This window comes from Ictalurus punctatus, chromosome 6 (genome assembly GCF_001660625.3).
Source record: "Ictalurus punctatus breed USDA103 chromosome 6, Coco_2.0, whole genome shotgun sequence".
NCBI lineage: Eukaryota > Metazoa > Chordata > Actinopteri > Siluriformes > Ictaluridae > Ictalurus > Ictalurus punctatus.
Genome location: NC_030421.2, coordinates 22680069 through 22706975, shown reverse-complemented (window position 1 = coordinate 22706975; position 26907 = coordinate 22680069). Strand labels below are relative to the sequence as shown.

The 26907-nt window shown below is 38.0% G+C and overlaps 1 protein-coding gene across 27 annotated transcripts in view; it reads left to right on the top strand.

The window, feature by feature from the left end:
• neb (nebulin) overlaps positions 1 to 26907 on the top strand; it is a 57986-nt gene that overhangs the window by 24057 nt on the left and 7022 nt on the right. For 12 of the 27 annotated variants that reach the window (XM_047155988.1, XM_047156008.1, XM_047156002.1 and 9 more), the window contains 69 exons: positions 28 to 132; positions 269 to 376; positions 502 to 813; positions 921 to 1124; positions 1426 to 1530; positions 1673 to 1780; positions 1905 to 2216; positions 2341 to 2544; positions 2696 to 2800; positions 2918 to 3025; positions 3110 to 3421; positions 3528 to 3731; positions 3904 to 4008; positions 4120 to 4227; positions 4314 to 4625; positions 4743 to 4847; positions 5006 to 5104; positions 5311 to 5412; positions 5513 to 5620; positions 5747 to 6058; positions 6174 to 6278; positions 6367 to 6471; positions 6894 to 6998; positions 7100 to 7207; positions 7330 to 7440; positions 7586 to 7783; positions 7883 to 7987; positions 8070 to 8174; positions 8282 to 8386; positions 8483 to 8590; positions 8685 to 8798; positions 8892 to 9089; positions 9403 to 9507; positions 11279 to 11383; positions 11520 to 11627; positions 11723 to 11830; positions 11922 to 12029; positions 12119 to 12223; positions 12390 to 12494; positions 12666 to 12764; positions 12883 to 12987; positions 13077 to 13181; positions 13322 to 13426; positions 13518 to 13622; positions 13702 to 13806; positions 13891 to 13995; positions 14092 to 14196; positions 14632 to 14736; positions 15571 to 15675; positions 16411 to 16512; positions 16636 to 16743; positions 16833 to 16937; positions 17024 to 17128; positions 17215 to 17319; positions 17408 to 17512; positions 17637 to 17747; positions 17833 to 17943; positions 18247 to 18348; positions 19017 to 19121; positions 19535 to 19624; positions 21083 to 21196; positions 21328 to 21432; positions 22619 to 22723; positions 23363 to 23467; positions 23904 to 24014; positions 24752 to 24862; positions 25330 to 25443; positions 26330 to 26434; positions 26607 to 26711. In XM_047155988.1, the coding sequence (XP_047011944.1) occupies positions 28 to 132; positions 269 to 376; positions 502 to 813; positions 921 to 1124; positions 1426 to 1530; positions 1673 to 1780; positions 1905 to 2216; positions 2341 to 2544; positions 2696 to 2800; positions 2918 to 3025; positions 3110 to 3421; positions 3528 to 3731; positions 3904 to 4008; positions 4120 to 4227; positions 4314 to 4625; positions 4743 to 4847; positions 5006 to 5104; positions 5311 to 5412; positions 5513 to 5620; positions 5747 to 6058; positions 6174 to 6278; positions 6367 to 6471; positions 6894 to 6998; positions 7100 to 7207; positions 7330 to 7440; positions 7586 to 7783; positions 7883 to 7987; positions 8070 to 8174; positions 8282 to 8386; positions 8483 to 8590; positions 8685 to 8798; positions 8892 to 9089; positions 9403 to 9507; positions 11279 to 11383; positions 11520 to 11627; positions 11723 to 11830; positions 11922 to 12029; positions 12119 to 12223; positions 12390 to 12494; positions 12666 to 12764; positions 12883 to 12987; positions 13077 to 13181; positions 13322 to 13426; positions 13518 to 13622; positions 13702 to 13806; positions 13891 to 13995; positions 14092 to 14196; positions 14632 to 14736; positions 15571 to 15675; positions 16411 to 16512; positions 16636 to 16743; positions 16833 to 16937; positions 17024 to 17128; positions 17215 to 17319; positions 17408 to 17512; positions 17637 to 17747; positions 17833 to 17943; positions 18247 to 18348; positions 19017 to 19121; positions 19535 to 19624; positions 21083 to 21196; positions 21328 to 21432; positions 22619 to 22723; positions 23363 to 23467; positions 23904 to 24014; positions 24752 to 24862; positions 25330 to 25443; positions 26330 to 26434; positions 26607 to 26711 (8817 nt within the window). Of the gene's footprint in view, positions 1 to 27; positions 133 to 268; positions 377 to 501; positions 814 to 920; positions 1125 to 1425; positions 1531 to 1672; positions 1781 to 1904; positions 2217 to 2340; positions 2545 to 2695; positions 2801 to 2917; positions 3026 to 3109; positions 3422 to 3527; positions 3732 to 3903; positions 4009 to 4119; positions 4228 to 4313; positions 4626 to 4742; positions 4848 to 5005; positions 5105 to 5310; positions 5413 to 5512; positions 5621 to 5746; positions 6059 to 6173; positions 6279 to 6366; positions 6472 to 6893; positions 6999 to 7099; positions 7208 to 7329; positions 7441 to 7585; positions 7784 to 7882; positions 7988 to 8069; positions 8175 to 8281; positions 8387 to 8482; positions 8591 to 8684; positions 8799 to 8891; positions 9090 to 9402; positions 9508 to 11278; positions 11384 to 11519; positions 11628 to 11722; positions 11831 to 11921; positions 12030 to 12118; positions 12224 to 12389; positions 12495 to 12665; positions 12765 to 12882; positions 12988 to 13076; positions 13182 to 13321; positions 13427 to 13517; positions 13623 to 13701; positions 13807 to 13890; positions 13996 to 14091; positions 14197 to 14631; positions 14737 to 15093; positions 15196 to 15570; positions 15676 to 16410; positions 16513 to 16635; positions 16744 to 16832; positions 16938 to 17023; positions 17129 to 17214; positions 17320 to 17407; positions 17513 to 17636; positions 17748 to 17832; positions 17944 to 18246; positions 18349 to 19016; positions 19122 to 19534; positions 19625 to 21082; positions 21197 to 21327; positions 21433 to 22618; positions 22724 to 23362; positions 23468 to 23903; positions 24015 to 24751; positions 24863 to 25329; positions 25444 to 26329; positions 26435 to 26606; positions 26712 to 26907 lie in introns of all 27 variants that reach the window. The other 15 variants (XM_047156005.1, XM_047156004.1, XM_047155992.1 and 12 more) reach the window with 11 other exon arrangements.

The following is a 26907-nucleotide window of genomic DNA, read 5'->3' as shown; positions in this document are numbered from 1 at the left end:
CATTGTTATTTTAATTGTCTACATTAGAAGCTTTACACTGAGGCCTGGGAAAAGGAAAAGAGCAACATTCATATTATGCCTGATGCCATGGATGTTTTGCTGGCAAAACAAAACAACATCAATTACAGCGAGGTAAGACTATTTCTCGTGTAGTATCCTTGATATTGAAGGCAATTATCCTGTACTTACCATTCGCTGTTTACTTGCGTTATTTGAAGCTCAAATACAGTTAATATTGCAATAATAATTTCAGTTTTCCCACTAACAGAAAAGGTACAAACTTGCCAATGAAGAATCCAAGAAAGAGGGGTATGACCTACGTAGTGATGCTGTTGCTATCAAAGCTGCCAAAGCATCAAGAGACATAATCAGTGATGTATGCACATTTTGCTTACAGTGTTTTTATATAATATAAACTGTAAGTGTACATGTTTGATATTGTGTAAAATTACACTTTCAAAATGGAAATTCTCTTTCTATTCCCGACTTTGTTTATGGCAGTACAAGTACAAAACTGGATACCGCAAACAAGTTGGCCACCATATTGGAGCTCGCTGTGTCGAGGATGACCCACTGATTATACTGGCCATAAACTCTGCTAGGATTGCTAGTGATGCCCTGTACAAGAAGGACTTCAACAAGTCCAAGACCAAATTTCACCTTCCTGCAGACATGTTGTCTCTTGAGCTTGCCAAGAAATGCCAGATCCAGGTCAATGATTTTAACTACAGAACTTACCTACATAACTGGACTTGCCTGCCAGACTCCAATGACGTTGTTCAGGCCAGGAAGGTCTATGATCTGCGCAGTGATGTAAGAATGTTATGAAAAGCGTTACCCTCATATAAGTCTGGAGGTTTCAAAGCTTTTTTTCTCATTAAGTTGATTGTAGCATTACAGCTGACCTTCTTTTTCTTCAGGCTGTGTACAAAGCAGACCTTGAAGACCTGAAGGGTATTGGATGGATCCCTATTGGTTCATTGGATGTTGTGAAAGCAAAGAAAGCAGGAGAGATTCTCAATGATCGCCTCTACAGGCAGAAACCAGATGCACTAAAATATACACAAGACATGCAATCCATGCCCATGGTTTTGGCAAAGACAAATGCTGACATTATGAACCAGGTGAATAAAATGGCTTGATTTTATACCGATTGAATTCAAAACATATAAAAAATATGGTAACATTAGCATCAGGTTAAACTTCAAGGTAGTAATCTGATACAACTTGCTAGAAGAGAAATTACTTTGAGGTTTATTTAAATTTAGAATAGAGGGTGGAATGACTAAAAGCATTTAATGAGTGAATGACATTTTTCTTTAGTATGTTTCATTTTCAATTTTTATTATTTTTAAAAAATTAGTCCTCATAAGGTTACTACCACTAAAATAGTAATGAAGTATATTTCCACTTGTTTTATTTCAGCGTCAATACATTGCAGCCTGGGAGTCTGATAAAGTCAAGATCCATATTACCCCAGATACCCCAGAAATCCTGCTCTCAAAGGCCAATGCTATTATCAACAGCAAGGTAGGTATCAGTTGTTAATCATTTTTCAGAATTATAATGTAGTATATTTGCTTACTCTGTATAGCTGTTTATAGTTCATACATTGCAATGTGTTCAATTTGAATAATATTCACCAGTTTATTTTTTGTGAAAAAAATTATAGAAACTTTACAGGCAAGGAGTTGAGGACAGCTTCAGAAAAGGCTATGACCTTAAATCTGATGCAGTTGCCATCAAAGCTGCCAAAGCATCCAGAGACATCATTAGTGATGTGAGTTTACCAGTTCTATTTATGCTGCCATTTATGCTATTTCTATTAAAGGTACATTTCAAAGTGATAGATATGCACACATAAAAAGGTAAATGTGTATCTTAATTCTTCCATTTTTGTTTAGTACAAATACAAAACTGGGTATCGTAAGCAAGTTGGCCACCATATCGGAGCTCGCTGTGTCGAGGATGACCCACTGATCATGCTGGCCATAAACTCTGCTAAGATTGCTAGTGATGCCCTGTACAAGAAAGACTTTAACAAATCCAAGACCAAGTTTCACCTCCCAGTGGACATGTTGTCTCTTGAGCTTGCCAAGAAATGCCAGATCCAGGTCAATGACTTTAACTACAGAAATTACCTGCACAACTGGACCTGCCTGCCAGACTCCAATGACGTTGTACAGGCCAGGAAGGTCTATGATCTGCGCAGTGATGTGAGTTTTTTTTTTTTGTAATGACTCAAGACCTCTTTGTGCATAGGTCTGTTCGTTCTTGAAGTCAAATCAATATTGTCAATATTTTTCCATGTCTTTCATGTTTTCTTGCCTGGAAAACCAGGCTGTATACAAAGCTGATATGGAATGGATTAAAGGAACAGGATGGATTCCTATAGGATCTCTTGACGTAGAAAAGGTCAAAAAAGCTGGTGATATTCTGAGTGAGAGGAAATACCGTCAACATCCAAGCAACTTCAAGTTTACTAGCACAACAGACTCTATACCAATTGCTCTTGCCCAAGCCAATGCTAAGGTCATGGATCAGGTATGGGTTTTCACCCTAATTTTGTTTGTGGGAAAAAATGCAAGAAATATGATCTTTTTTTTTTTTTTACATCCAAATTCATGTATAATTACTTACTAACGTATAAATATATCATAAATCATATCTCTTTATTAACTTTTTGTCTTTGCAGAGAGCTTATGTTGAAGCCTGGAATAAAGAAAAGCTCAACATACACGTCATGCCAGACACTCCAGAGATCATTCTTAGCAAACAGAACAAACTCAACAACAGCACCGTAAGTGCAGTTTCTTTGAAGTGTATATGACTTTTATGGAAATATCAGTATAATTTGTTATACATCTTTTGATTGACTAATGTTAGCTTAGCAGTAATGCATTTTATCTTTTTCCAGAAATACTATCGTCAAGCTTATGTTGACAGTCTACAGAAAGGCTATGTACTGCCAAAAGATGCTATTGCAGTCAAATCTGCAAAAGCCTCCAGGAACATCATTAGTGATGTAAGTGACCATAGTTAAGCAGACACACATAATTTACATACAAAAGAATGGATGTTCATCACTATTGCAATATTCCATATACAGTACAAGTACAAAGCTGGCTACAGACAGCAGCAAGGACATCACATCGGAGCTCGCTGTGTCGAGGATGACCCACTGATCATGCTGGCCATAAACTCTGCTAAGATTGCTAGTGATGCCCTGTACAAGAAAGACTTTAACAAATCCAAGACCAAGTTTAACCTCCCAGTGGACATGTTGTCTCTTGAGCTTGCCAAGAAATGCCAGATCCAGGTCAATGACTTTAACTACAGAAATTACCTGCATAACTGGACCTGCCTGCCAGACTCCAATGACGTTGTACAGGCCAGGAAGGTCTATGATCTGCGCAGTGATGTGAGTATGTGTGTATGAGGAATTCCTAACTGTTTTCTATAGTTATTTGTTAGACCTCTGCCACTATATAAGGTCACAGCTGACCCAGTTTTAAATCTCTTCCCAGGCTGTATATAAGGCTGACCTAGAGTGGCTCCGTGGATGTGGATGGATGCCACATGGTTCTCTTGAAGTTATTAAAGTACAGAATGCCCAGAAGATCCTCAACGATAAACTATACAAGCAGCATCCAAGCACATTTCCATTCACCAGCCCAGTGGACTTGCCTTCCATTGTCCTGGCCAAACAAAATGCTGATATCCTCAGTGATGTAAGCTGGTCTTATTTGTATATAATATATATTTATATACATCACATATATTACAGTAATATCCCACTGTACCATGTCAACAAGTTCCACTACATAAAAATGTATGCTTGGAATAACTGTTGCTCAAACCAGTGCCTAATTTTGGTGAAATATTTATTCTCTCCAATCACAGAGAAAATATAGAGAGGCATGGGACAAAGACAAAACCACAATCCACATCCAGCCAGACACACCAGCAATTATTCTATCGAAGGCCAATGCCATTGCGGTTAGCAATGTAAGTGAACCATACAATTTCAACATTCTTTTTTTCTTCCCATAAATTCTGTCTTGTTATATGGATTTCATTGAATGTTTGACCATCACTGACTCCTTATCCTGTTAACAGAGATTGTACATCAAGGACTGGGAGTCACAGAAGGCAAAAGCATACCAGATCAAAGAGGATGCTGTTGCTGTATTGAAGGCCAAAGCTTCTAGAGACATTGCTAGTGATGTAAGTCAAATAGAAACGTGCAATTGCATTTAGTATTGCTCAAATGTATAGCAAACTAACTTTTTTTTTTTTTAAATCTTGGACAGTACAAGTACAAGGCTGATTATCGTAAGCAAGTTGGCCACCATATCGGAGCTCGCTGTGTCGAGGATGACCCACTGATTATACTGGCCATAAACTCTGCTAAGATTGCTAGTGATGCACTGTACAAGAAGGACTTCAACAAGTCCAAGACCAAATTCCACCTTCCTGCAGACATGTTGTCTCTTGAGCTTGCCAAGAAATGCCAGATCCAGGTCAATGATTTTAACTACAGAACTTACCTACATAACTGGACCTGCCTGCCAGACTCCAATGACGTTGTTCAGGCCAGGAAGGTCTATGATCTGCGCAGTGATGTGAGTAAATACCTTCTGAAGGGCTCAAAATGTTATTTAAAGGCCACTAGTACTTGAATATGTAGTTAGTGGCAGGTTGTTATTGCACAACTTACCTGGTTTGAAACTTCTTCCTAGGCGGTATATAAGGCTGACCTAGAGTGGTTGAAAGGATGTGGCTGGAGCCCCCATGAATCTGTGGAAGTTGTCAAAGTGAAGAATGCCCAAAAAATCCTGGCTGAGGTAAGTCCCTAAAAACTATTCTTTTACTTTGGAAGCTGACATTTAACTAAAGTTTAATATTTAAAAATAGTAAATGTGCTTTAATGTAATTTTATATTGAGCATAATATTTGTTATTAACAAGAAAATAACAGAGATTTTTTTTATTCGTATTTTTAGAGAGGTTACCGTCTGAAGCTGGATCAGCAGGAGTACACTATTCCCATTGACAGAGTTGACTTTGTTTGTGCCAAGAATGCGGCAAACGTGCTAAATGAGGTGAGAATGCCATTTTTTAAATTCCAAGATACTAGTCTGGTTCAAATTTTAATGATAAAAAACAAATAGTGTAGTTTGGATTTGAAGAATATTTGTTTAATGCAGACATATTACTATAAGAATTATATAGTTGTATGTCTTTTGTGACATTTGGTATTGTACATTCCTGTATAAGAATTGACTTTATCTGCGTATTCATCTTTCAGGCAAGCTATCGTGAGGCCTGGCACAACGATAAGATCAAATACACAATGTTGGACACCCCACTACTGGCCACAGCCAGGGAGGTGGCCAAGATTATACATCCAGTAAGAGAAATTCCTTTTTAGCTCTTTCAAGTGCAAATGGAATACTTTACCATATCTATTTGAGCTAAGACAAACACTTTATTTCACATATCACTTACAGCAACTCTACACAAAGGACTGGGAGAAGACAAAAGCTCAATCATATTTTATGCCAGGAGACGCTGTTCCCATTAAGCAGTGCATGGCCACCACCAATGTACAGAGCAACGTAAGTAAAGAAGACCTGCAGCATTTAAAAGCAAAAAGCTTTTTTTCTCTTTATATCTCAATAAATTTTATGTTAGACATTGTTTATTTTAATTTCCGCAAAACCTTCTACCTTCTTTTTCTGCAGTACAAATACAAGACGATATATCGTAAGGAACTTGGCCACCATATCGGTGCTCGCTGTGTCGAGGATGACCCACTGATCATGCTGGCAATAAACTCTGCTAAGATTGCTAGTGATGCCCTGTACAAGAAAGACTTTAACAAATCCAAGACCAAGTTCCACCTCCCAGTGGACATGTTGTCTCTTGAGCTTGCCAAGAAATGCCAGATCCAGGTCAATGACTTTAACTACAGAACTTACCTGCATAACTGGACCTGCCTGCCTGATCAGAACGATGTCATTCAGGCCCGCAAAGCATATGATCTTGCCAGTGATGTAAGTGTTACATTCTAGTAAAAACGATTTTTCTGTAAACATGTAGTTTTGACTACTGGGAATAATTTGGTGAACATTAAAAATACTTTTATATATATGACTATTCTCTTTTCAGAATATCTACAAGACAGATCTGGAATGGATCCGTGGCTGTGGATGGATAGCAGCTGACTCAGTTGATCATGTCAAAGTCAGAAAAGCCCAGGAGATTCTTAATGATGTAAGTTGTGTTTTTGAAATTGGTAGAAGTCATGTATATAGTAAGATATACTTATAAAGCAATGCCTGCATCTGTTCTCTCCAAACAGAGAATTTACAAGAAAGACGCCAAGGATAACTTTGCCAGGTTCACAAATATTGTGGATCGACCTGAAGTTGTCTTGGCCAAGGTTAATGCCTTCAATCTCAGTGATGTAAGTGTTTCCTTTAATTAGAGATAATCTACCATTATATATAAAGTTTTGGTTAAATTATCATAGTGCTTTGTGAAATAAAGGTCCATTCTTGGATTAATTGAAAATGAATGTAGATTCGAAGATTTACTGGATTGAGTGAACCAGTAAATTAATTGTTTAATTTTATTATTAAGAATTGCTTTTTGTTTTTCATTGTCACTTAAACTGAACTGTTGTCTATATAACTTAATTCAATAATATTTTACAGCTACTCTAAGTGGTATTGTTTATGTTTATTTTCTAGACTGATGTGTCATTTCTCAGACAGATTAAGCAGTCAAAGTTTGAGATCAGTGTATACTTTCCATGTAGATAAATTACAATGTAATTTACAATGAAATTGCAATCGATTTTTAAATCTATGTGCCATTCTTATGTAGCTGAAATACAAAGAATCCTTCAACCTGGAGAAGGGCCACTACATTGGAGCTGAAGATACACCACAACTGGCACACTCCAGGGAGGTTGCGAAGATCATCAGTGAGGTAATTAACTCATTTGGGCTCATGCTCATAACTAAAGATTGGTATGTGCTTGAAAGCTCATGTTGTGATAACCTACCCATGATTGTTCTTGTTTAATACAGAAACTGTACAAACTTGGCTGGGATGAAGCTAAAGCCACTGGATATCAGCTGAACCACGAGTACCTGCCTCTTGTATCAGCTAAGAAAAACAGAAGCATTGTCAGTGATGTGAGTGTCCCTTCAGTTTGTTAAGTTTGTGTGGTTTATGCATAATTAAGTTTAATGTAGCAATAATAAAAGTCATGTGTATGCATTAGTTAATTAACTAGTTGTGCATTTGAACTTTGCAGGTTAAGTACCATGATGCCCATGAGAAAGCCAAGGGCCATTACATGGCCAACACTCTGGTTGACTTCCCTGAGGTGGTCCACTCTGGGCAAATGGAAAAGATGAAGAATATGGTAAGTTTGCCTAACATCAATAGTGCATGTTTTTACATCACACAGGATTTTAGATCAAGTGTAATCTTTTAATGCTTGATAATGTTAAAGATATCATGCTTTTTATGCTGTGTATTATAACATAATATTTCTTTGATTTTTACAGAGAACCTATCATAAGGATTATCATACTACCAAGACTAAGCTCCACATTCCACATGACATGATCAGCCATGTGGTAGCCAAGAAATGCCAAGACATCCTAAGCGATGTGCAGTACCGCACCTACTTGCACCAGTGGACGTGCCATCCAGAACAGAATGATGCTATCCGTGCCCGCAAGGCCAATGAGATCCTGAGTGATGTGTGTTATCTATGAATCTCAGAACTAAATCAGATATGGATTACACTGTTTCAGTTTCAGCAGTAAAATGGGATAATTTGTATTTTATTTTTGCTGCAGGTGTTCTATAAAGATGACTTGAACTGGATAAAGGGTGTTGGCTGCTATGTCTGGGACACACCAGAAATTGTGCGTGCCAAGAAGTCTTATGAGCTTCAGAGTGACGTGAGTAGCACTTATATTAGCTGCAATATTTATTGAACATCTATATTTGCACTTTTTGACCTTTTACATTTGTTTTAATCAGATCAAGTACAAGGCAGAGGGCAAGAAAGAGTTCAATAACTACTCTATTGTGACAGACACTCCTGTGTACGTGACTGCTATACTGGGCCACACCTGGGCCAGCGAGGTACAACTTCAGTAAATTATTTTGTTATTTTCTTTAACAAACTTTGAGTTCTGTTTTGTTGTGCATTTAAATGTTAATATGCTGTGTCATTTGTACTTTACTTACAGCTGAACTATAGAGAGGCCTATCACAAAGAGAAGCATTTGTACACTACTATTTTGGACACTTTTGATTATGTAAGATGCTACAACTTGAAGCAACTTTACAGCACTGTAAGTCTGAAGAAAACAGTATGGTGTTAAAATGATTTTAGCTTCGATTTATGTTATTGGGCTGAGTGTCTGTAAACACTGTCTTTTCTACCACAGAAAACCTATTCTGCCCTTTGGGATAAAATCAAGGACAAGAGCTATAGCATTCCTCAGGACTCTAATGCTCTGGTCCATGCCAAACAGCAGAAGGTCCTCCTGAGCAAAGTGAGTACATTTCTACACAGCTTCACCAATATTCAAAATGACAAAAAGAAATTTCTCTGGACGTATCGATTGAATATACTGTGATTTCTTACAGGTGAAATACAAAGAAGATTATGAGAAGTTTAAGTCCCTGTACAGTCTGCCTAAGTGTCTGGAGGACGACCCAGCCACAGCCAGATGCATCAAAGCTGGAAAACTCAACTTGGATGTATGTGATATATTCTGATATGTTCCTGTGATTTATAATATCACAGCAATTATAAACCTTTTCTAATTCTTACTTTTGTATGTTCTTTCACAGCGTTTGTACAGGGAGAACTGGGAAAAGACAAAATCCAAAATCCATGTACCTCCTGATATGTTAGAAGTAGTGGCTGCCCGCAACACCCAGAAAATGATCAGTGAAGTGGACTATCGTAAATACTTGCACCAGTGGATCTGCCTGCCTGACATGCAGGTTTACGTACATGCCCGCAAAGTCAATGAGCAGCTGAGTGATGTGAGTAAATGCACTGCTTTCACATTTTATATACAGGGTTTTTTGTTGTTTTTTCCCCCGTTTCTTGCTTTGTCTCATATTGTAGCGGAGTGTTTGATTCAGTAAATTTTTAAAGCAGTCACTGAGCTGTTTTCCACACAACAGTGTAACTGAACTATAGAATGCAGTGTACTGCAGTCCTTTTGGCTTACACATGGATTACAAATGCCTCATGAACAATTACAAACCTTGTAAAGCCTCCATTTGAAAAGATCTCCGATTGAAACCAAAGCTACTTTTTCTTGACATTGAACGTGTTCTTGTTTATCGCCAGATCTTTTACAAAGATGATATGAACTGGCTGAAGGGTGTTGGATGTTATGCATGGGATACTCCTGAAATTCTGCGCTGCAAGCAGGCCATGAAGCTGCAGAGCGAGGTAAGTATGCACTCTATTACACTCTGAATCATGGCTCACATGCCTCTCTACACTTCTGTCTTTAATTTATTTATTCATTTTCATATGGTTCATTTACATGTGATTCATTTTCATGAGATTCATATTCAAGTGATACATTTTCATATGATTCATTTACATGTGATTCATTTTCATGAGATTCATTTTCATGAGATTCATATTCAGGTGATACATTTTCATATGATTCATTTACATATGATTCATTTACATGTGATTCATTTACTAATTTGCTTCTCTTTAAATCCAGTTTTAGATTGTGATATTACAAAGGTCTTTCCAGATTATTACTTGCTACACTGTATGAGATAACCTCAGTAAAATTGCCTGAATTCCATAATATAATTTGTTCACCGTGTTAGGTTTAAATCCTCTAAAAACAGATTCGCAATTAAATAACATTACATCCTTCAAAGCATTGGCACGTTCTGCTTACTCTCACAATCTTCCAAACTCCCACACCCAAAGTCTCCATAAACAAATGAGACAGCAGTGTATCCTACAAAAACCGAACGTTGCCCACAATGTGAAAACAACTCGGAGAGTAAGCTGGACTAACCAACAAAATTACCAAGTCTGATAAACAGTCTGCACACAATAATGAATATAATGTCCTTACCTTTCAAAGACTTGTAACAAATAATATAACAGTGTAGCACGTAAAGCCGATGAGATAACACTAATAAAATTAAATCAACAGAAACTCTAACCCGGTCAGAGCATCAAAACAGAGAAGCACCTTAATACAGAAGTAAATTTTAAGAGGAGTAAATCCACAAAATCTAGGTGGAGTAATGCAACGACAATATCTTCAATCAAAATCCTAATTCTGTAGAGCTGGAAGGCCGAGTGCAAAAAATACAAATAAAAGAAGAGCGAAAAAGACTCCGCTGTGTAGGTGATGCAGTTCAACCCGATATCAAGAGTTTAACATAGTCTCCTGCTTCCTCCGCTGAAATAAAGTCCTTCTGAACACCGTTATGTGTAATGCGAAGCTGAGCTGGGTGAAGTATTCCATAGCGAGCGCCCTCAATACCACGAAGTTGACGCCGAACCTCGTTAAATGCGGCCCGGGCCCGGGCTGTCTTGGCTGTATAGTCAGGGAAAACGGAGATGGTCAAATCCCTCACTTTAATCCGCTGGATCTCTCTCGCACGGCGTAAAATGTCAACACAGTTACTGTGATAATGGAATCTGCACACAATAGCTCGTGGTCGTTCACCAGGCTTGGGCTTCGGCTGAAGGGTCCGGTGGGACCAGTCCAAAACCGGCTCCTTCTCCAGACCAGACACCTCTTTTAACAAGGCCGCTACAGCAGCAGTTGTACAGGCGTCCGGGCCCTCTGGAACTCCCACTAGCCTAACGTTATTGCGCCGTGACCCCGACTCCAAATCCTCACATTTATTCTCTAATTGAGTCACAGTCGCAGTGAGAGACTCGATAGTAGTCTTCATGTGAACTATGTCATCGGTGCAACCGGAGAGAGCGTGCTCCATTTCCCCAACAGTACCTTTCAGTGTTGATATGGTAGCCTCGGTAGCATCTTTATCACTAGCCAGCTGTGTTTTCACGGCCTGCAGGTCGAGCTGGATAGTAGACAGCGCACCCCCGAGAGTCTCCTGGAGCTTCTGGAGCTCCTTTTTAAAAAATATCGGCGATGTCCTTCCTCAGTAAAGCCAGCAACTCAAGGTCTCTCTACACTTCTAACTGAACCTTTTTTACTTACCTGTTTCAGAGTCTATACAGAGCTAAAGGAATTGAACATTTGAAGAACTTCTCTGTAGTAACAGAGACCCCAGTGTATGAGACATGCAAGCAGAGCGCCCTGAACCTGAGTGATGTAAGGTTTTTAAAATACTACCAGAATATTTCTAGTGAACATCCTGCTTCTCTTAACCATACATACACCTTCAGCTTGACTCAATATTTTAATTTTTATTGTAGAGACCCCTAACTCCTGTCTTTTGCATTCTCAGCTCAACTATCGTCATGACTATGCCACCAATGTGAAAGGTACAAACACTGCTCCTGCTAAGACTTTGGAGACTGAAAGGGCTCGTTTGGCCAACTACATCCAGAGTGACGTAAGATTTCTTTTCTAGCAAACTATATTAGTTTATAATCATGGATGTATGTATATCTGTTGTGCAATTTTTTTCTTCATGTTTTTACTATGTAGCACATCTACAAAGAGGCAAGCAAGAGTTTTATGCCCACTGGCTACTCTCTTCCCTTTGACACTCCACTTGCCCTGCAAGCCAAGGCCAACAACATCACCACCAGCAATGTAAGGAGGACAGCATACTTCATGGTTAAGGTATTCTCAGCTGATATTGACAATATGCCGTGCAAACGTGAAATCTGTTTACATCCTAAAGGTGAAGTACAAGGAAGCTCATGAACTCACTAAAGCCAGGAGCTACAAATTGGACCCCGATGGTGTCAATTTTGTCACTATAAGAAAGGCCAACCAAGTCATCAATGAAGTAAGACAAACGTTCAGCATCTACACTAAGATACAATATGATTAGAAGAAGCACTGTATTATATTTTATCTGTATTGTTATTCTTTTAGCGACTATACCGTGCCCAGTATGAAAAGGAAAAGGACAAGGTTCACTCTGTGTATGACACCCCTGAGATCAGACAGGTTAAGGCCACCCAGGAGGCCATCAGTGATGTGAGTAAAGCATGGTTGGTTTGTTTATTCCGCACGTTTAGGCAGTTCATTCCATTAATTTTATTCTAAACTTTAAAAGAGCACTCTGTTAAAGAAACTACAGGTAATACCTGAATACTCCAAGTGAACGTTTCTAATTTCACATTTGTGTGCTTTTTCTCAACAGGTTTGCTATAAAGAAAAGTACTACAACAGCAGAGGGACACTACTGCCAATGCCAATGACGCCACAGCTGATGCACTGCGCTCATGTCAATGAAATCAACAGTGATGTATGTTCTGTTTATCCTCTTCAGACCTTCATGACGTTGTGTTCATATGGATTCGTATTTAGTATTTTATTTACTGGCTTTATTTATTGCCCATTCATGCCTCAATTTATCTATTGTAGTGTATGGGTAACAAATTTTTGTGTTAACTGTGTTTGCTTGTATTCCTTATAGTTGAAGTACAAAGAGGATCTGCACTGGCTGAGAGGCATTGGTTGCTTCGTGTTTGATTCTCCTGAAATGGTCCGCATCCGTGCAATCAACAAATTCAGGGTAACTATTCGTTTAGAAATATATTCATCTTCGTCATTTGCCATGCATGCACATTGAAAATAGTTCATTGTGATATTTTGTGTTTTTAAGTCTTTAATATTTTACTTTCACCCTCTAGACTTCCTACGATGTTGAGGCCAAGAAGAACTTTCCCAACTTCTCTTTGGTCCTGGACACACCAGAGTACAAGCGTGTGTCTGAACTGAAGACTCACTTAAGTGATGTGAGTTTGTGTTCATAGCACTTCAGATCTATTTAATATATCTTTAAACAGATTAACATTCAAAGCAATGTTTCTCCTTTTGCCTTTAGCTGGTGTACAAAGCTGCTGGAAATGTGCAGAAGACTCAGTGCAGCACTACTGGTGATGCTCTCGAATTCAAGAGAGCCAAGTGGGCCCAGACTCTTACCAATAAGGTAAGGCACTTTTACAATATTTTATGAACAGTTGTGGGGTGCATTTATGGGGCTATCCTGAGCTTCCTGTTTTATTTGCTCATGTGAGTAATTGCATAATTGAACAAGAATTTTGTATGATATGTCTTTCCATTCTATAGTGGCTGTACACTGGTTTGGCTTCCAAAGAAAGAGCCTTCTACACTCCAGAGCTTCACACCCCTATCCTGAATCATGCCAGATCTATGAAAGTGGTGTACAGTGAGGTAGGTCAGATTCTTGATGAAAATTATAAAGTTTTAACCGCTATACTTGCACATACTTATATACATTTACATGGACCTTCTTTACCTCTAGACCAAGTACAAAGAACAGTATGAGAAGATGAAGCACAAGTACACCGCCATCCATGACACACCCATTCTAATCCGTGCGAAAAAGGCTTACCTTAATTCCAGTGATGTAAGTATACATGGCTTACTATTAAAATTTCATAGTCTGTCCGTGCCTCTATAGATCTGATACCTGTTTCTCCCTATAGCTGCGTTACAAAGAGACTTTTGAGTTAGCTAAAGGACATTATCATACCACTAAGGATGCCCGGGACATTGTTTGTGCTAAGCGGGTCAGAGATGACATCAGCGAGGTCAGTAATAAATATTTCTCCATTTTAAATGCTTTGGAAATTTGGTTTCGGGGGTCTTTCAGTGTCTTTCTCTCCCTACGACAGGTTAAATACAGGGAGAAATACATCAGCTCATTGGGCACATGGAAGTCCATCCCAGATCGTCCTGAGTTCTTCCACAGCAAGATTGTCCGCGACTGCATTAGTGATGTGAGAGCAACTTATATTTCATATATAATAGCATCAGGGTAATTCCTTTGAAAGGCACTTTTGAACATGCTGTTTTCTCACGTTCCTATATGGCAGTTCAAATACAAAGAGGATCTGGACTGGATCAAAGGCATTGGCTGCTACGTTTGGGACACACCATTGTTGAAGCAGGCTGAGCATAACAAAGCACTGTACAGTGAGGTAAAACACTTCAGTCCTGAATTCAAGTCAAGTTTATTTGTCAGCTGCACAGTATGTCAAGACATATGTACATTGAAATGCTTATGTAGAAGCTCAGGTCAATTTCTTACATGTAACATTATAAAATATATATATATATATATATATATATATATACACAGCACAATACACACACAACACACAACTATCAACTTAATTTAAACAAATCTCATTAAAATAGAATGAAATAAAATAAGTACAATAAGAACAGAATAAACAAAATACAATATACAATTATAAGTAACTGGAAAACAAGAAGAGATGTTTCCAAGACAAGTTTCCAATTCAAGGAAACAATATCTAAAATATATTGTATTACAGTATGTCTGAATTATATAAGCTTACACAGTACTACTAAATATTAATGCTTATCACATGTTGTTATTTTGTTAACAGAGACTGTACAAGGCGTCATATGAGAAGAACAAAGGCAACTTCAAGTACACATGTGACACACCATTCTTTGCAGCTGCTAGAAATGCTACTGCCCTCTCCAATGATGTAAGTCAAAATAGTTTTCTTTTGTTTTTAATTTAAAAAATCATTAAATTAATTAATAGCAAAAAGCAAATGATTATTATAATTATAATAATTATTAAAGAAATGATATGACCGTTGTATATTGTATGGTATATAAAAGCTTGACATGGTTTCTTTCTCTAAAGTAGAAACAGGTGTAAAGGTAAATTTCAGTACAAATACATTGGTGATGCCTTTTACTCTGAAACAGTGTTCTATCATATTTACATGCCATTGTGAATTCTTCTTTCCCATGGATGAATGAAAAGTATCTGTCTCCTGGTTGAATGTTAAACTGGAGGCAGGGGTCTTTAATTCTTCCTTTAATGTTCTGAGCAGAGATCCTACCGCGCAGCCTATGAGAAGACTAAGGATAAGTACAGCATAGTTGTAGATGATCCTAGAAACCTCTTGGCTAAAGAGGTCAACAATATGAGCCAGGTAAAGCCCTCTAGCTCCAGATTACTTGCCCACAGGTCCCGAGCATGAGGTCGTCTCAGATCTGCTGGATGATGCACTGGTTTAGTGGTTTCTACAGTCAGTTCTTTTGAGTGTGCACATAATCAATCTGTACACTTCAGATAGTAAATTTGCAGAATAGTTTTCCAATACTATTATAAATAGTACCAGTAATAGTACTACTGGCTCAGAAATTCCTTCATTTTATAATTAATCGTATTGATGGCACCTATCTGGACCTGGCAGGTTGATATAAGTGCAAACCACTCTCTGGACTGCAAGATCCCCTTGTGCATTCTCCTCTTACCCTGTAGCATGACCTGTGTGTGTGTATGTGTATGTCTCCTCTGTGAACAGGTCAGGTATAAAATCAGGGCCAAAGAGCTGCTTAAGAGCGGTTGCAATGAGCTGCATCGTCCTGACCTTTTGAACGCCATGTACAACACTAGCATGTGGAGTAAGGTAACCATCTGCCTGCAGGCATTGCCACAGGCCCCTGGAAACCTAATACCTCCATTCTCCATCCATCCTAATTGCTTTTTTGTTGAAATGATTCCCCATCATCACTTTTTGGCTACGCTTCATCGTCAACCACAGCTTAAATAACATACCCACTGCATTAATCAGTGTGGAAAGTGTGAGTTGATTCAGATACACATAATTATAGGTATCATCATTATCATTCTGTTTGAGTTTGTCCATTTTTTATTTATTTAATTTTTTAAAAATTTATCTTTCTTAGAGTCAGCTCTATTGACTCTAAGAAACCTGCTTTAAATACTTAAAGTCTTATAATTAATAATGCTGATGTACAATATTAAATACTAATTAAACCCATAATAGCACAATACATGAATTCTTTTTTTTTGCTTGCATATTTATGCATGTTCATCTAAGGATATATATTCCTTAATAATGGGAAACATTTGCATGCTTTCTGTTGTGTTCTAATACAAGAAAACACTGTTTTACTTCCCAAACCACAGTTTATGTCAGTTTACAACGTATCAGCTCTGGTTTTGGGCATAGTAAAACAGTATTGCAAAAATACATAACACTTCTCACTTCCTCTAATATGCACAGCAACCCCATCATTCCATTGTGCTAAACAACTCATTATATTAATAAAATTCTTTTTGAGCATTTTGGTATGGCCATTTCCAGACTCTGACTTGTGTGAATTTTCTCCTTTCTCAGTGGAAGTACAGGTCTCAATATGAGCGTCTCAAGTCAAAGTACACATCAGTGCTGGAGACCCCTGAGCACCAGGTCCACAAGCGTAGAAAGCAGATCAGCGATGTAAGGCCTCACCATTGTCTTTTCCTTCTCAACTCTGTGACGTCAATGTTTTAGTATTCCATGGATGTAAAGAATCTGCTACTTTATCATAATTAATGATATTGTGACAATTTTCTTTTCTAGATCATCTACAAGATGGAGTATAATAAGAATAAGGCTAAAGGCTACACACTTGGTCATGACACTCCTCTGAATCTGCACATGAAGAAGGTCAAAGAACTCATCAGCAATGTAAGTCTTGCAATTTTGTTGAAGAATCTATCAATCCAAATAATCAGTTATTGATTTGTATGATATTCAAGCTGCTATTTTCTTCACAGCTAAAATATAAGGAAGTTTATGAGAAAAACAAAGCTCAGATCAACATGGCTCCTGATTCTTTCGACATCCGGGCTGCCAAGGAGGCTTACAAGAACATCAGCAATGTAAGTTCACACTCAGCAAATATCTAGGCTCATCTCTCATTTCTTAAGGAATGTATGTAAACCATGTATGTGCCTTTCTGTTGTAGCTTGACTACAAAAAGAAGTATGAGGCCACCAAGAATAAGTGGATTTGGACTGTGGACAGACCCGACTTTGTCCACGCTGCCAAGATCAACTACCAGCAGAGTGATGTAAGTGCTCATTGCCTTTCACTGCTCTCTTTTATCCTTGGTTCCACGTCAAATACAGAGATTGAATAAACTATGTTCCTTTACAGGTTGAGTACAAGTACGACAAGGAGATGCTGAAAGGTTGTGTGATGCCTATTACTGATGATAAGTACACTCTTCTAGCCAAACAGAACACCGAGCTTTCCAGTGATGTGAGTGCCAGATCATTCATATGGAAACTTGTAAATGTAACTGATTTGCTTTTATATACTATATAAATTCTTTGTGCTTCTTCACCAGATCAAATACAAGCAAAAGTATCAAGCAGCCAGAGGACACTACCACGCTGTCCATGATACCCCTCAGATCCTCCATGCTAAATCAGTGTCTGGTCTGGTTTCTGAGGTAGTAAAATTACCTCAGTGTTGATGTCTACAGCAGATATATATTTACATTATAAAAAGTGGTTGTTATTGGTTTACACACAAGAGAAAGAACACTGTCATCTTATTTAAACATTCCTTTGCAGAGCAAATACAAGCTGGCCAGCAAGAAGGAGCGCCAGTCTGGCTCTTTCACCACCCTGCCTGAGACCCGTGACACAGCCCACAGCAAAGTGATGACCAAAATGACAAGTTCTGTAAGTGCTAGTCTTCAGTATGTTCATATTTATATGAACTAATTTGGATCGTAATGACTTTACGGTTCATGTAATCTTTCCACAGAAATTGTACAAGGAAAAGTTTGAGAAGGCGAAAGGAAAGTCTGAGTACAACAATATGACTGTACCTCCAGATGTGCAGCATGCCATTGACGTGGCCAAGAACCAGAGCAACGTGAGTCTGTTTGGCTTGAAAAAGATAAAACAGTAAGGCTTTCCTTACCACCCAGTGAGCTGAAAAGCATGCAAAGTTTAATCTGGCACTGTTAAGTTTTCTTCAGCTTTTGGTGTCTTGCTGAACCAATTAAGTTTTGAGTAACAGTGTCTTTCCTTTCAGAAAACGTTCCTAGAGTACGCCATTAATCATCCAAAGAACCCTTGAGGAACCATTTATCTGAAAGTGTAATGTTTTAGCGCCTGGTTGTTATTAGATGATTAGTGTGCAGTAGGTTTATCTCTGTGCTCTCATCTTTGTTAGATCAACTATAAACAGGAAGCTAAGGCCAAGCTGCATTATACATCTGTTGCTGATCGCCCCGACATCCTGAAGGCTACCCAGGCTGCCAAGCTCATCAGTGAGGTAATTTCCACTCATTCCACTCAAAAACATTTCTGAAGGCATTCAGTTATCCAGGCCATTGTTTTTGGTTGTAGTCGTAAGTGACGATGACCGGCTTGTGCTACAATCTTGAAGATGTCTCACCACTAATCCGAGAGGCTTCATCAGATAAGTGGTGAACGTCTTCAAGGTGACACAACAAGTTAGTCACTTTCTCTAATAAGTTCTAATGATTCAGAATTCTTGCTGTTATAATAGGACGTAGTTAGGATTGTGCCAGTTGCTCTTTTTTATTTCTTATGTTGGCCATCCTGCCAGTTCCCACCCACCATCCAGCTCTCCCCTATCATGCAACAGCTACCAACCGGTGATGGTGATCACTAAAACATTCTTCCTCTGAGATATGTAGTCAGCTAACTGCATATTTTTGAAGAGCACAGGGCAGCATAACACTCTTGGTGGAAAGAGCTATTTGCCCTCTTCTGCACACATTAGCTCACAGATGCCCATAATTGCCTAGTATTGCTGTGATTGACAGGGGAGAGAATATTCCATCTCTTATACCCAGACAGCACGGTCGGTTTTGACTAGCATCATCGGGATTCAAGTTTGTATCCTTTTTCTGTTGTGCCACTTGGGAGCCATGCCAGTTACTCTTAACCACATTAAATATTTTGCTGTACTTATAGGTGGGTTACCGTGACAAGGCTCGTCAGGAGGCCAGCCGTGGAGGATCACTGGTCAACCGTCCTGATATCAACTTGGCCACTGAAGTGTCCAAGCTTACCAGCCTGGTAATTTTTTTGCCCTTACTTTTAGCCAGTCTTTTATCATATTTCCACTTCTGCTTCTTTTTTTGTGCTGTACCATAACAATTGCCATGTTCCAAGTTATGAGAATTTTTTTTTATTGCTCTTGTAATAGCTGTAACAGTAGTGTTAAATGCTCCATCAGCGCTTTTCTTACCAGCCAGCATTAAAAGCAATGTCTAATACTGTCTTTGTGACCATTGACTGTCCTCTGACCATGGATCTATGTACATTTAGATACATTTAACTTGTAAACTTAACTGTCACCATATTCATACCAGTCATATATTCATGTATTCATCCTCATGTTTGTGCATATCTATCCATCTATTTACTGTCCATTTTTGTCCTGTGTCATTTTCATTGCTGTCACCCTGCCATCTCACTGCACTTTGTAGGTGGAGGCCAAGCCTTCCCTCCATGGAACTGCCTCTTTTGATACTCCCCAGATGCGGCATATTAAGAAAATGAGTGCTCTGACTAGTGATGTAAGGATGGACCCTGACCGCAGGGCAATTGACCTTTCCGTCGTCTCTCTCTGTCCTCTCTGACTGAATCTTTGGTGGCACTCACTGTTATTTTTAAGAAAGTGAACGCTAAAACACTCCTTACCAACAACTCTCTTTCCTGCAATTTTGCTTATTCCTGTTTCCATATCCCACTCACTCTGATTCTACTCTTGTCCCTCTTTTCTGTTTGTCATGCAAGCTTTTGCCTTGTTGCCAAGCGTAGCTGAGTAGTTCATTGCATTTTTATTTTCCAGTGAAGTGTAAAATGAATTATTACATCATTATCAGAATTTATATGTTCTGGCAATCCTTACAAAATGAGGACTGTGCAGATCCAGTTGGCCTTGCTGAGATGGTGAGAGCACTAGATGGCATTGTTAATCCACTGCAAAAAGGCATTCATAAAACATTAAACTTACAATGGGTTTATTGGCGCTACACAATCCTCATGAGATTCTGTTTTTGTTTGATGTTTGTTCTCACAGAGTAATGTTTCTTCAGATCTGGAGGTCCTTCCACATTTTGGAGAAAAAAAATCAAATATATATGTATATATATATATATATATTTGAGGGATAACACTACCAACATACGAAAGCTACCAACATTGGGCCCTTGTGACACATTTATAAATATTTTTTAAGGAAATGCTTGATGAGTTATTTTGATGTAGTGTGACTTTTGTGGTGTGGCATTTCATGAAAGAGATCATTAGAGACAGATGGTTCAGGATTGTGACTCAAAAATCTTTAATACAAAAATTATTAGTATTTTATTATTATTATTATTATTTTACTAACAGCACATTCAGTTCAGCAAGTTCCAGTTCCAAACTCCTCTATGAAATTTATACAGTAATCACATATCCAAAAAGTTGATATAATTTCATCCACAATTTCTCAAAAAATTACAAGATAGTTATCCAAAATGACAGATACTTTGTTCTGGTCAACAGTTGACCAAGAATGATGACTGGGTATTTTTCTCTCTTATATGGAGGCACATGCTACAAAAAAAGCTTATCTTTAACATACCTAGTGTTATTGAAAATAAGCGGTATATAAATCCTTTAGCATTGCTAAATAAAATGTATACAGTGCTTATGAATGTGTTGTGAAGACCCAATGTTAACATCCTTCTGTCCACACCTGGGTGCTGTGCTTGATATCTCTTTATATTTATATCTGCTTGATATTTGTCTTCGGAGTTATTCATCTGATATAGAATGTCATGGATTTACTAGAAGGCATATGTTGCTCTAAATCGGTCTCCTCAGGTTCTTGACTGCCTGACTGTTGTAGCAAATTGATTTGATTTCCTGTATCAACAAGTGCATGTAACTAATGACAAAATGTATCTCTTATTTTGGGATTCGAATTATGGCTGACTCTACCTGCATTATTTATTATCTACTAATTCTACTCTTGTCCAAAAAAGGTGAAATACAAAGAGAAGTTTGACAAGGAGATGAAAGGAAAGAGACCACAGTATGACCTGAAGAACAGTAAGATTTATCAGACGTTGAAGGATGCCAATACACTTGCAAGCGAGGTGTGTACTTTGGATTATATTTATATCTATCTATACAATAAACAACAAGAAAATTAGGAGGTTTCCCAGTTTAAAGCATGCATGTAGATAATAAAGGCTACAAAGCAATTCCTGCTATGTCTCTCTTGCAGGTGAAATATAAGGGTGACCTGAAGAAGATCCATAAACCTGTGACTGACATGTCTGAGTCTCTGGCCATGCAGCACAACCTGAGTACCAGCAAGCTGGCCAGTAGTGTAAGATTTTCACAAACCTCATTTCCCCTTTCACCTTCCATTAACTCCATCATTTTTAACCGCATCATTACAAACCTCCATTATTCTCAGTGATGCAGCTAACCTGAAACTCTTACCCATTTGTGAAGGACATCATCTGGTAGTGACCCTCACCTGCCTCATCTCTGACTCCAAAACTCTTCCCTAACCAGCAGTTACCTTTCAGCTAGCTTTAACCTTTCACATTTGTGCTGCCTCCACCCACATGATCACAGAACCAGACTAAAGTCATCCTACATTTTCCAAAGTATAATTCTCAATAACCAAAAAAAACAAAACAAAAACAAACCTGAACCCCCTGGATAACCTTCTCCCTCTTTTTATCCCATTGATCCCACTGATCCCATCTATCTATCTATCTATCTATCTATCTATCTATCTATCTATCTATTCAACTATAAATCTTTTTTTTTCATTTTGGGATAATATTTTAAGAAAGTTTTCCCCAGGAAATATTTTTTACGGAGCCCCTGAAGTGACCTGTGCAATAAACAAACAAACAAACAAATAAATAAATAAATAAATAAATAAATAATCTGGGGGAAAAAAAAAAAAAACAGACAAAAAAAATTAAACCTTTCACAAGATCAACCCCCCCCCCCCCCCCCCCCCCCCCCCCAGCCCCCCGAAACTTTCCTGTACGCACAAGAAACTTTTCGCGTGCGCATGCGTTACAGTTTCCGGTGTGTGTATAGTTTTCTTGCGTTTGCTTCATTGCCACCGTTCATTTACACATAAAGAAACGGAGAAACTCGGCCTTCAGTACAAAGAAATTACTTCTGTTCTTGGTTACCGGCCGGAAGAGAGCTATACACACACCGGAAACTGTAACGCGTGCGCTCCGAAAAGTTTCGCGCGCGTACCCGAAACTTTTCGTGTGCGCACACGAAGAGTTTCTCGTGCGCACTGGGAAGTTTCTTTTCAGCGGCTCCCTACATTTTGTTAGATTTTTCCCCCACAAAAATTGTGGTATTCTAGAAATACACATTTAGGGTTTTTGTTCTGCATTTTATTTTATTATATTATATTATTTCTATTTTATTTTCTTTTGTTTTAATTTAGTCAAATGGGTGAGAAGTGGTTTAGCACTAGTTGAATTAGTTAGTATTGTTATACTGAGTTGCTTTGCTTGGGGGTTCCCTCTTAGTACCAGTACAAGAAGAAATTTGAGGAGAGTAGAGGTCACTACCATTTGATTCCTGACACTCCTGAGCAGCTTCATCTCAAAGAGGCCTCAGAGCTGCAGAGTAATGTAAGTTACAACATGGTGTATATCCTGGCCTCAAACCGACATCACCTGAAAACTGTGTGTGTGTGTGTGTGTGTGTGTGTGCGCGCGTGTACATGTGTATAAATCAACATAGGTGTGAAAATAAACCTTGTTGCTTCTGATTTTACCTTTAAGGCAGCAGCTCATACTCCCACAGGCCAGCTATTTCTGTATTGTTTTATTTGTCTGGGTTAATTTTTGCAATAAACCTTTTTACAGTTACAGTTTTGGTAAGCGGCTTTATATAGAAGTAGTAAAACGTGTTCGCACACCATTTCAATAAAAAATGAAGTTGTTTATGCACTGGAATGACCATAGATGCAATTATTCTTCTTTTTACTGAGTTTTCTCAGCGCTTAAATGCTTATCTTATAGTATTAACATTTGGAGTACATAAAGTCTTGCTTAAAATTAGATTGTACTGTATACGGTATGTCAGGCAAGTTAGTTTTATGCTCACTAACACTCTTGAAACTGTTAATTGTTTATGAAGTTCAAAATTAATGAACAGTTAGATGCATTTTAACAAATAATGTTTAGGCATACTTGCCAAACAGCATATTTTCTTGGGGATTAACCATTCCACATGTGTTTGACCTTTGGGATTCTCTCTAAAATCAGGTGAAGTACAAGGAGAAATATGAGAAGGAGAGAGGCAAGGCCATGCTGGACTTTGAGACTCCGACTTATGTGAGCGCCAAAGAAGCACAGCATATGCAGAGCCAGGTAAATCAGTGATTTAGTCACTACAGGATCTTACAGTGGTGATTTAACTTTGCATGAAGAATCTCTATTTCATATTTTGGAAATTGAACCATTCCAGATGTATTGACTTGTATTAAGAAAAACAGATTTATTGCTTTAATTATAAAAGACAAGTCTTAAAACCGGCAAGTGACAACTGACACTCAGGGCTTGAGGAGAAGGTAAAGTACTGTAAGTTTTGTTGTCTGTCATATGTTTATGTCTTATGTATGTTGAATTATTTGAATGTGGATATTTAATTTCAGCCATTCCCTGCTCAGTTTTATGCTGATTCTACATTTGGGGGATAAGAAAACAGCAGTTATTTGAGGACCTGTTCAGACCAGCAGAGGTTACATTAAGCCTATGTTATTGAGGTTTCACGTGTTTTTCACTCTCTTATCTTTGCGGTGGATAGAAAGACTATAAGAAGGACTATGAGGAAAACATGAAAGGCAGGAACCTGTCAGGCTTGGAGGTCACTCCGGCAATGTTACATGTCAGACATGCCACCAAAATTGCTAGTGAGGTAACAAATGGACCAGTCTATATTTTGTTCCTCCCTTCCCAGTAATCATACTAAGACCCACCAAACTTACTGCAATGTTCCTGGTCACAGCTGCGTAGGTTGTGGTTAGTTTGCATGTTTTTACCACCCAGTCATAATATGGCAATAATACCCCATCCAACTTCCTGTCAATTAAATGTTCCAGTTTTTTTGTGAGTTTGTTTGTCAGTTTTGTCTTTACTTCTGTTGATGCTCTTCTACTTCCCTCCAAATCCACATTCATTACCCCTGAGTGTGTGTTTTTATTAACATTTCTGCATAGTCTTAACTTTGGTGATTTGGATTATTTCTAATGCTAACATTATACGAACATAAAACATCTCTTAAATATTGTGTTGATATGTTTGCTTGAGAAACACTTGATAAAATGTGTATCACTAGTGCCTTTGTTCATCTTTTAAAAGACAGTGATTTAAAAAAAAATAAATTGCAAGCCAATTCTGAAACAACATACTGAATTCGCCACTAAAACAGCAGCACATAATTAATGGAGCATATTACAGTCATGCTTACCAAATCAAATGATGTATAATATATATGATATATGATGTATAATATGACCTCAGAAATACACACATTTGGAACAGAGGCATGGTGACATTGAGCTCCATGTGTGAGCAGTGCTGTGTCCGGTACTGCATGTATGTGCCTTGTCGTGTGCTCTCTGTGCAGTATCTCTATTCTTCTCCACCTTGTAGAAAGAGTATAGGAGGGATCTAGAGGAAGGGGTGAAGGGTAAAGGGCTTACAGAGTTGGAGGAAACTCCTGAATTGCTAAGAGCAAAGAATGCTACTCAGATCCTCAACGAGGTAGGAATGGCACAGGCTGAAGCCATCCCATGTCTCACTCTTCTTCTTCTTCTTGAAGTCATGACTCTTTAACCTCTTTACCGCACTAACAGAGTCCTGATTCTTGCTAATCACTAAAATGTCCATTTCCCTAATGGATCAAGCCACCCGATCCTCTAACCAGGTTTGGTAATAAAACTTTACTGATCCCACTCCGCTTCTCACTAAATCTTTTTTTTTTCTTCTTCCAGAATTTCTGTGTTTTTAATATTGCTCTTATTTTCTAACAGGACTTTACCCATACCCTGATGCTGTTAAAAATAAGGATCTTCTTAATGAAGCTGTTTAACCTCTAATATTAGTCTTGAAGCCTGTATGCAGATATGTTGATATTTCCTCGCTGTAATGTTCCAGCATTGCATATACAGTGTTCTTTATTTTAAAGCTATTTGATTGGACAATCTTCAACATTCTTTAAATCTCCACAGAGAGAGTATAAGAAGTCATTGGAGCAAGAGATAAAGGGCAAAGGAATGTTGGCTTTGGCTACTGATACTCCAGACTTTATGAGAGCAAGAAATGCTACAGATATCCTCAGCCAGGTTAGTGGATGGATCATCGGTCATCCTATTGAAAGATGTTAGAGTGGACATTTAATCATCAAGTGACAATGTTAACAAAGAATTCAAAGAATTTTTTTTTTGTGGTGAATGTATAATTTTATCAAGATAAAAGTTTGTATCTTATTTCAACAGTACTTACATTGGGTTTCCATAATACATTGTTTTGTTTTTTAAAATATAAATGACTCTAAAGCTTAATGTAGACTGTAATTGTTTATCCTTATGTTGTATGGTACATTCATTAAGCTTTAAGGAGGTGTAATTACTGTATATTTTTCATGCAGGAGCATGAAATTTTCTTTTCTTCAACTGAAAAGCTGGCGGTCTATTTGTTTTAAAAACTATTATAAAGCACATTCCAATAAGACTGCTTATTTTGTTTATTTTGGAAGCTCATATGTCAGCCAAATGAATGATTTTCATATCCTTAAATGAAAGTGGTAAAGACTGTAGCATTTATAACTCCAATTTGAAGAACTGTGTATGTCCTTTACAATGTAGCTTATTTAAATAAAAGGAAATGAAAGGATTGGATACTTTATAGACAACATCTCATAACTTCATAAGTTAAAGCTTGCCTGTAAAGTCATACATCAAAATCTCCTAATGTCACCTCACAAATTTTAGCATAAGCCATTTCTAAATCCTAGTGTTGCTTTTTAAATTATTTGTATTATTTATACAGTGCTCATGAATGTTTTAGGAAGTCCTACTGTACATATTTTTTTTAAAAAAACAAACACACAACAGCAACAAAAAAAAAACATGTTGCTGTAATGTTAGCAATGTCACTGTCCTAAACAAGAAACTGTTCATGTTACCACCAAGTAAGAGGTGTCTCTCAGCTGAAAGCCATGTTTTACAGGTTAAGTACAAGCACAATGCTGAGCAGGACAGGGCCAGCTACACCTCTGTGATTGACACCCCCGACATCATCCACGCTCAGCAAATCAGGAACATTGTGAGCCAGGTAATGGCTTATAGCCGAACTGATCGTGTGATATTTTTCTACGAAACTTAAGTAATAAATGTATTTTTATTTATTTGTATTTTTAATCAGAATATTGTTTTTGGAGATACCTTGTGTCATCCATAACCATGGTATAAAAGTCACGTCAAGCATTATTCATTTTTCCAAACAGAAAAAGTACAAGGAGGAGGCAGAGAAGACCAGGTCTCACTACAATGCAGTTCTGGACACCCCTGAGATGCAGAGAGTGCGGGAGAACCAGAAGAACTTCAGCACTGTAAGACTTTTTTTTTTCTTCCAAGTCTCTTGTCACTGTTTTCATTCTTTCCTTTGTTCCCAGTAAGTTGGACCTTGCGTTTGTAATGTTGTCCTTGATTTTTGTCTTTTGTGTGTGAGGACTCACAGACACAGCTCTGGAACTTTTAAACTGTATCAGTTGATTCCATCTCATTCTGTCAACAAGTTATTAATGA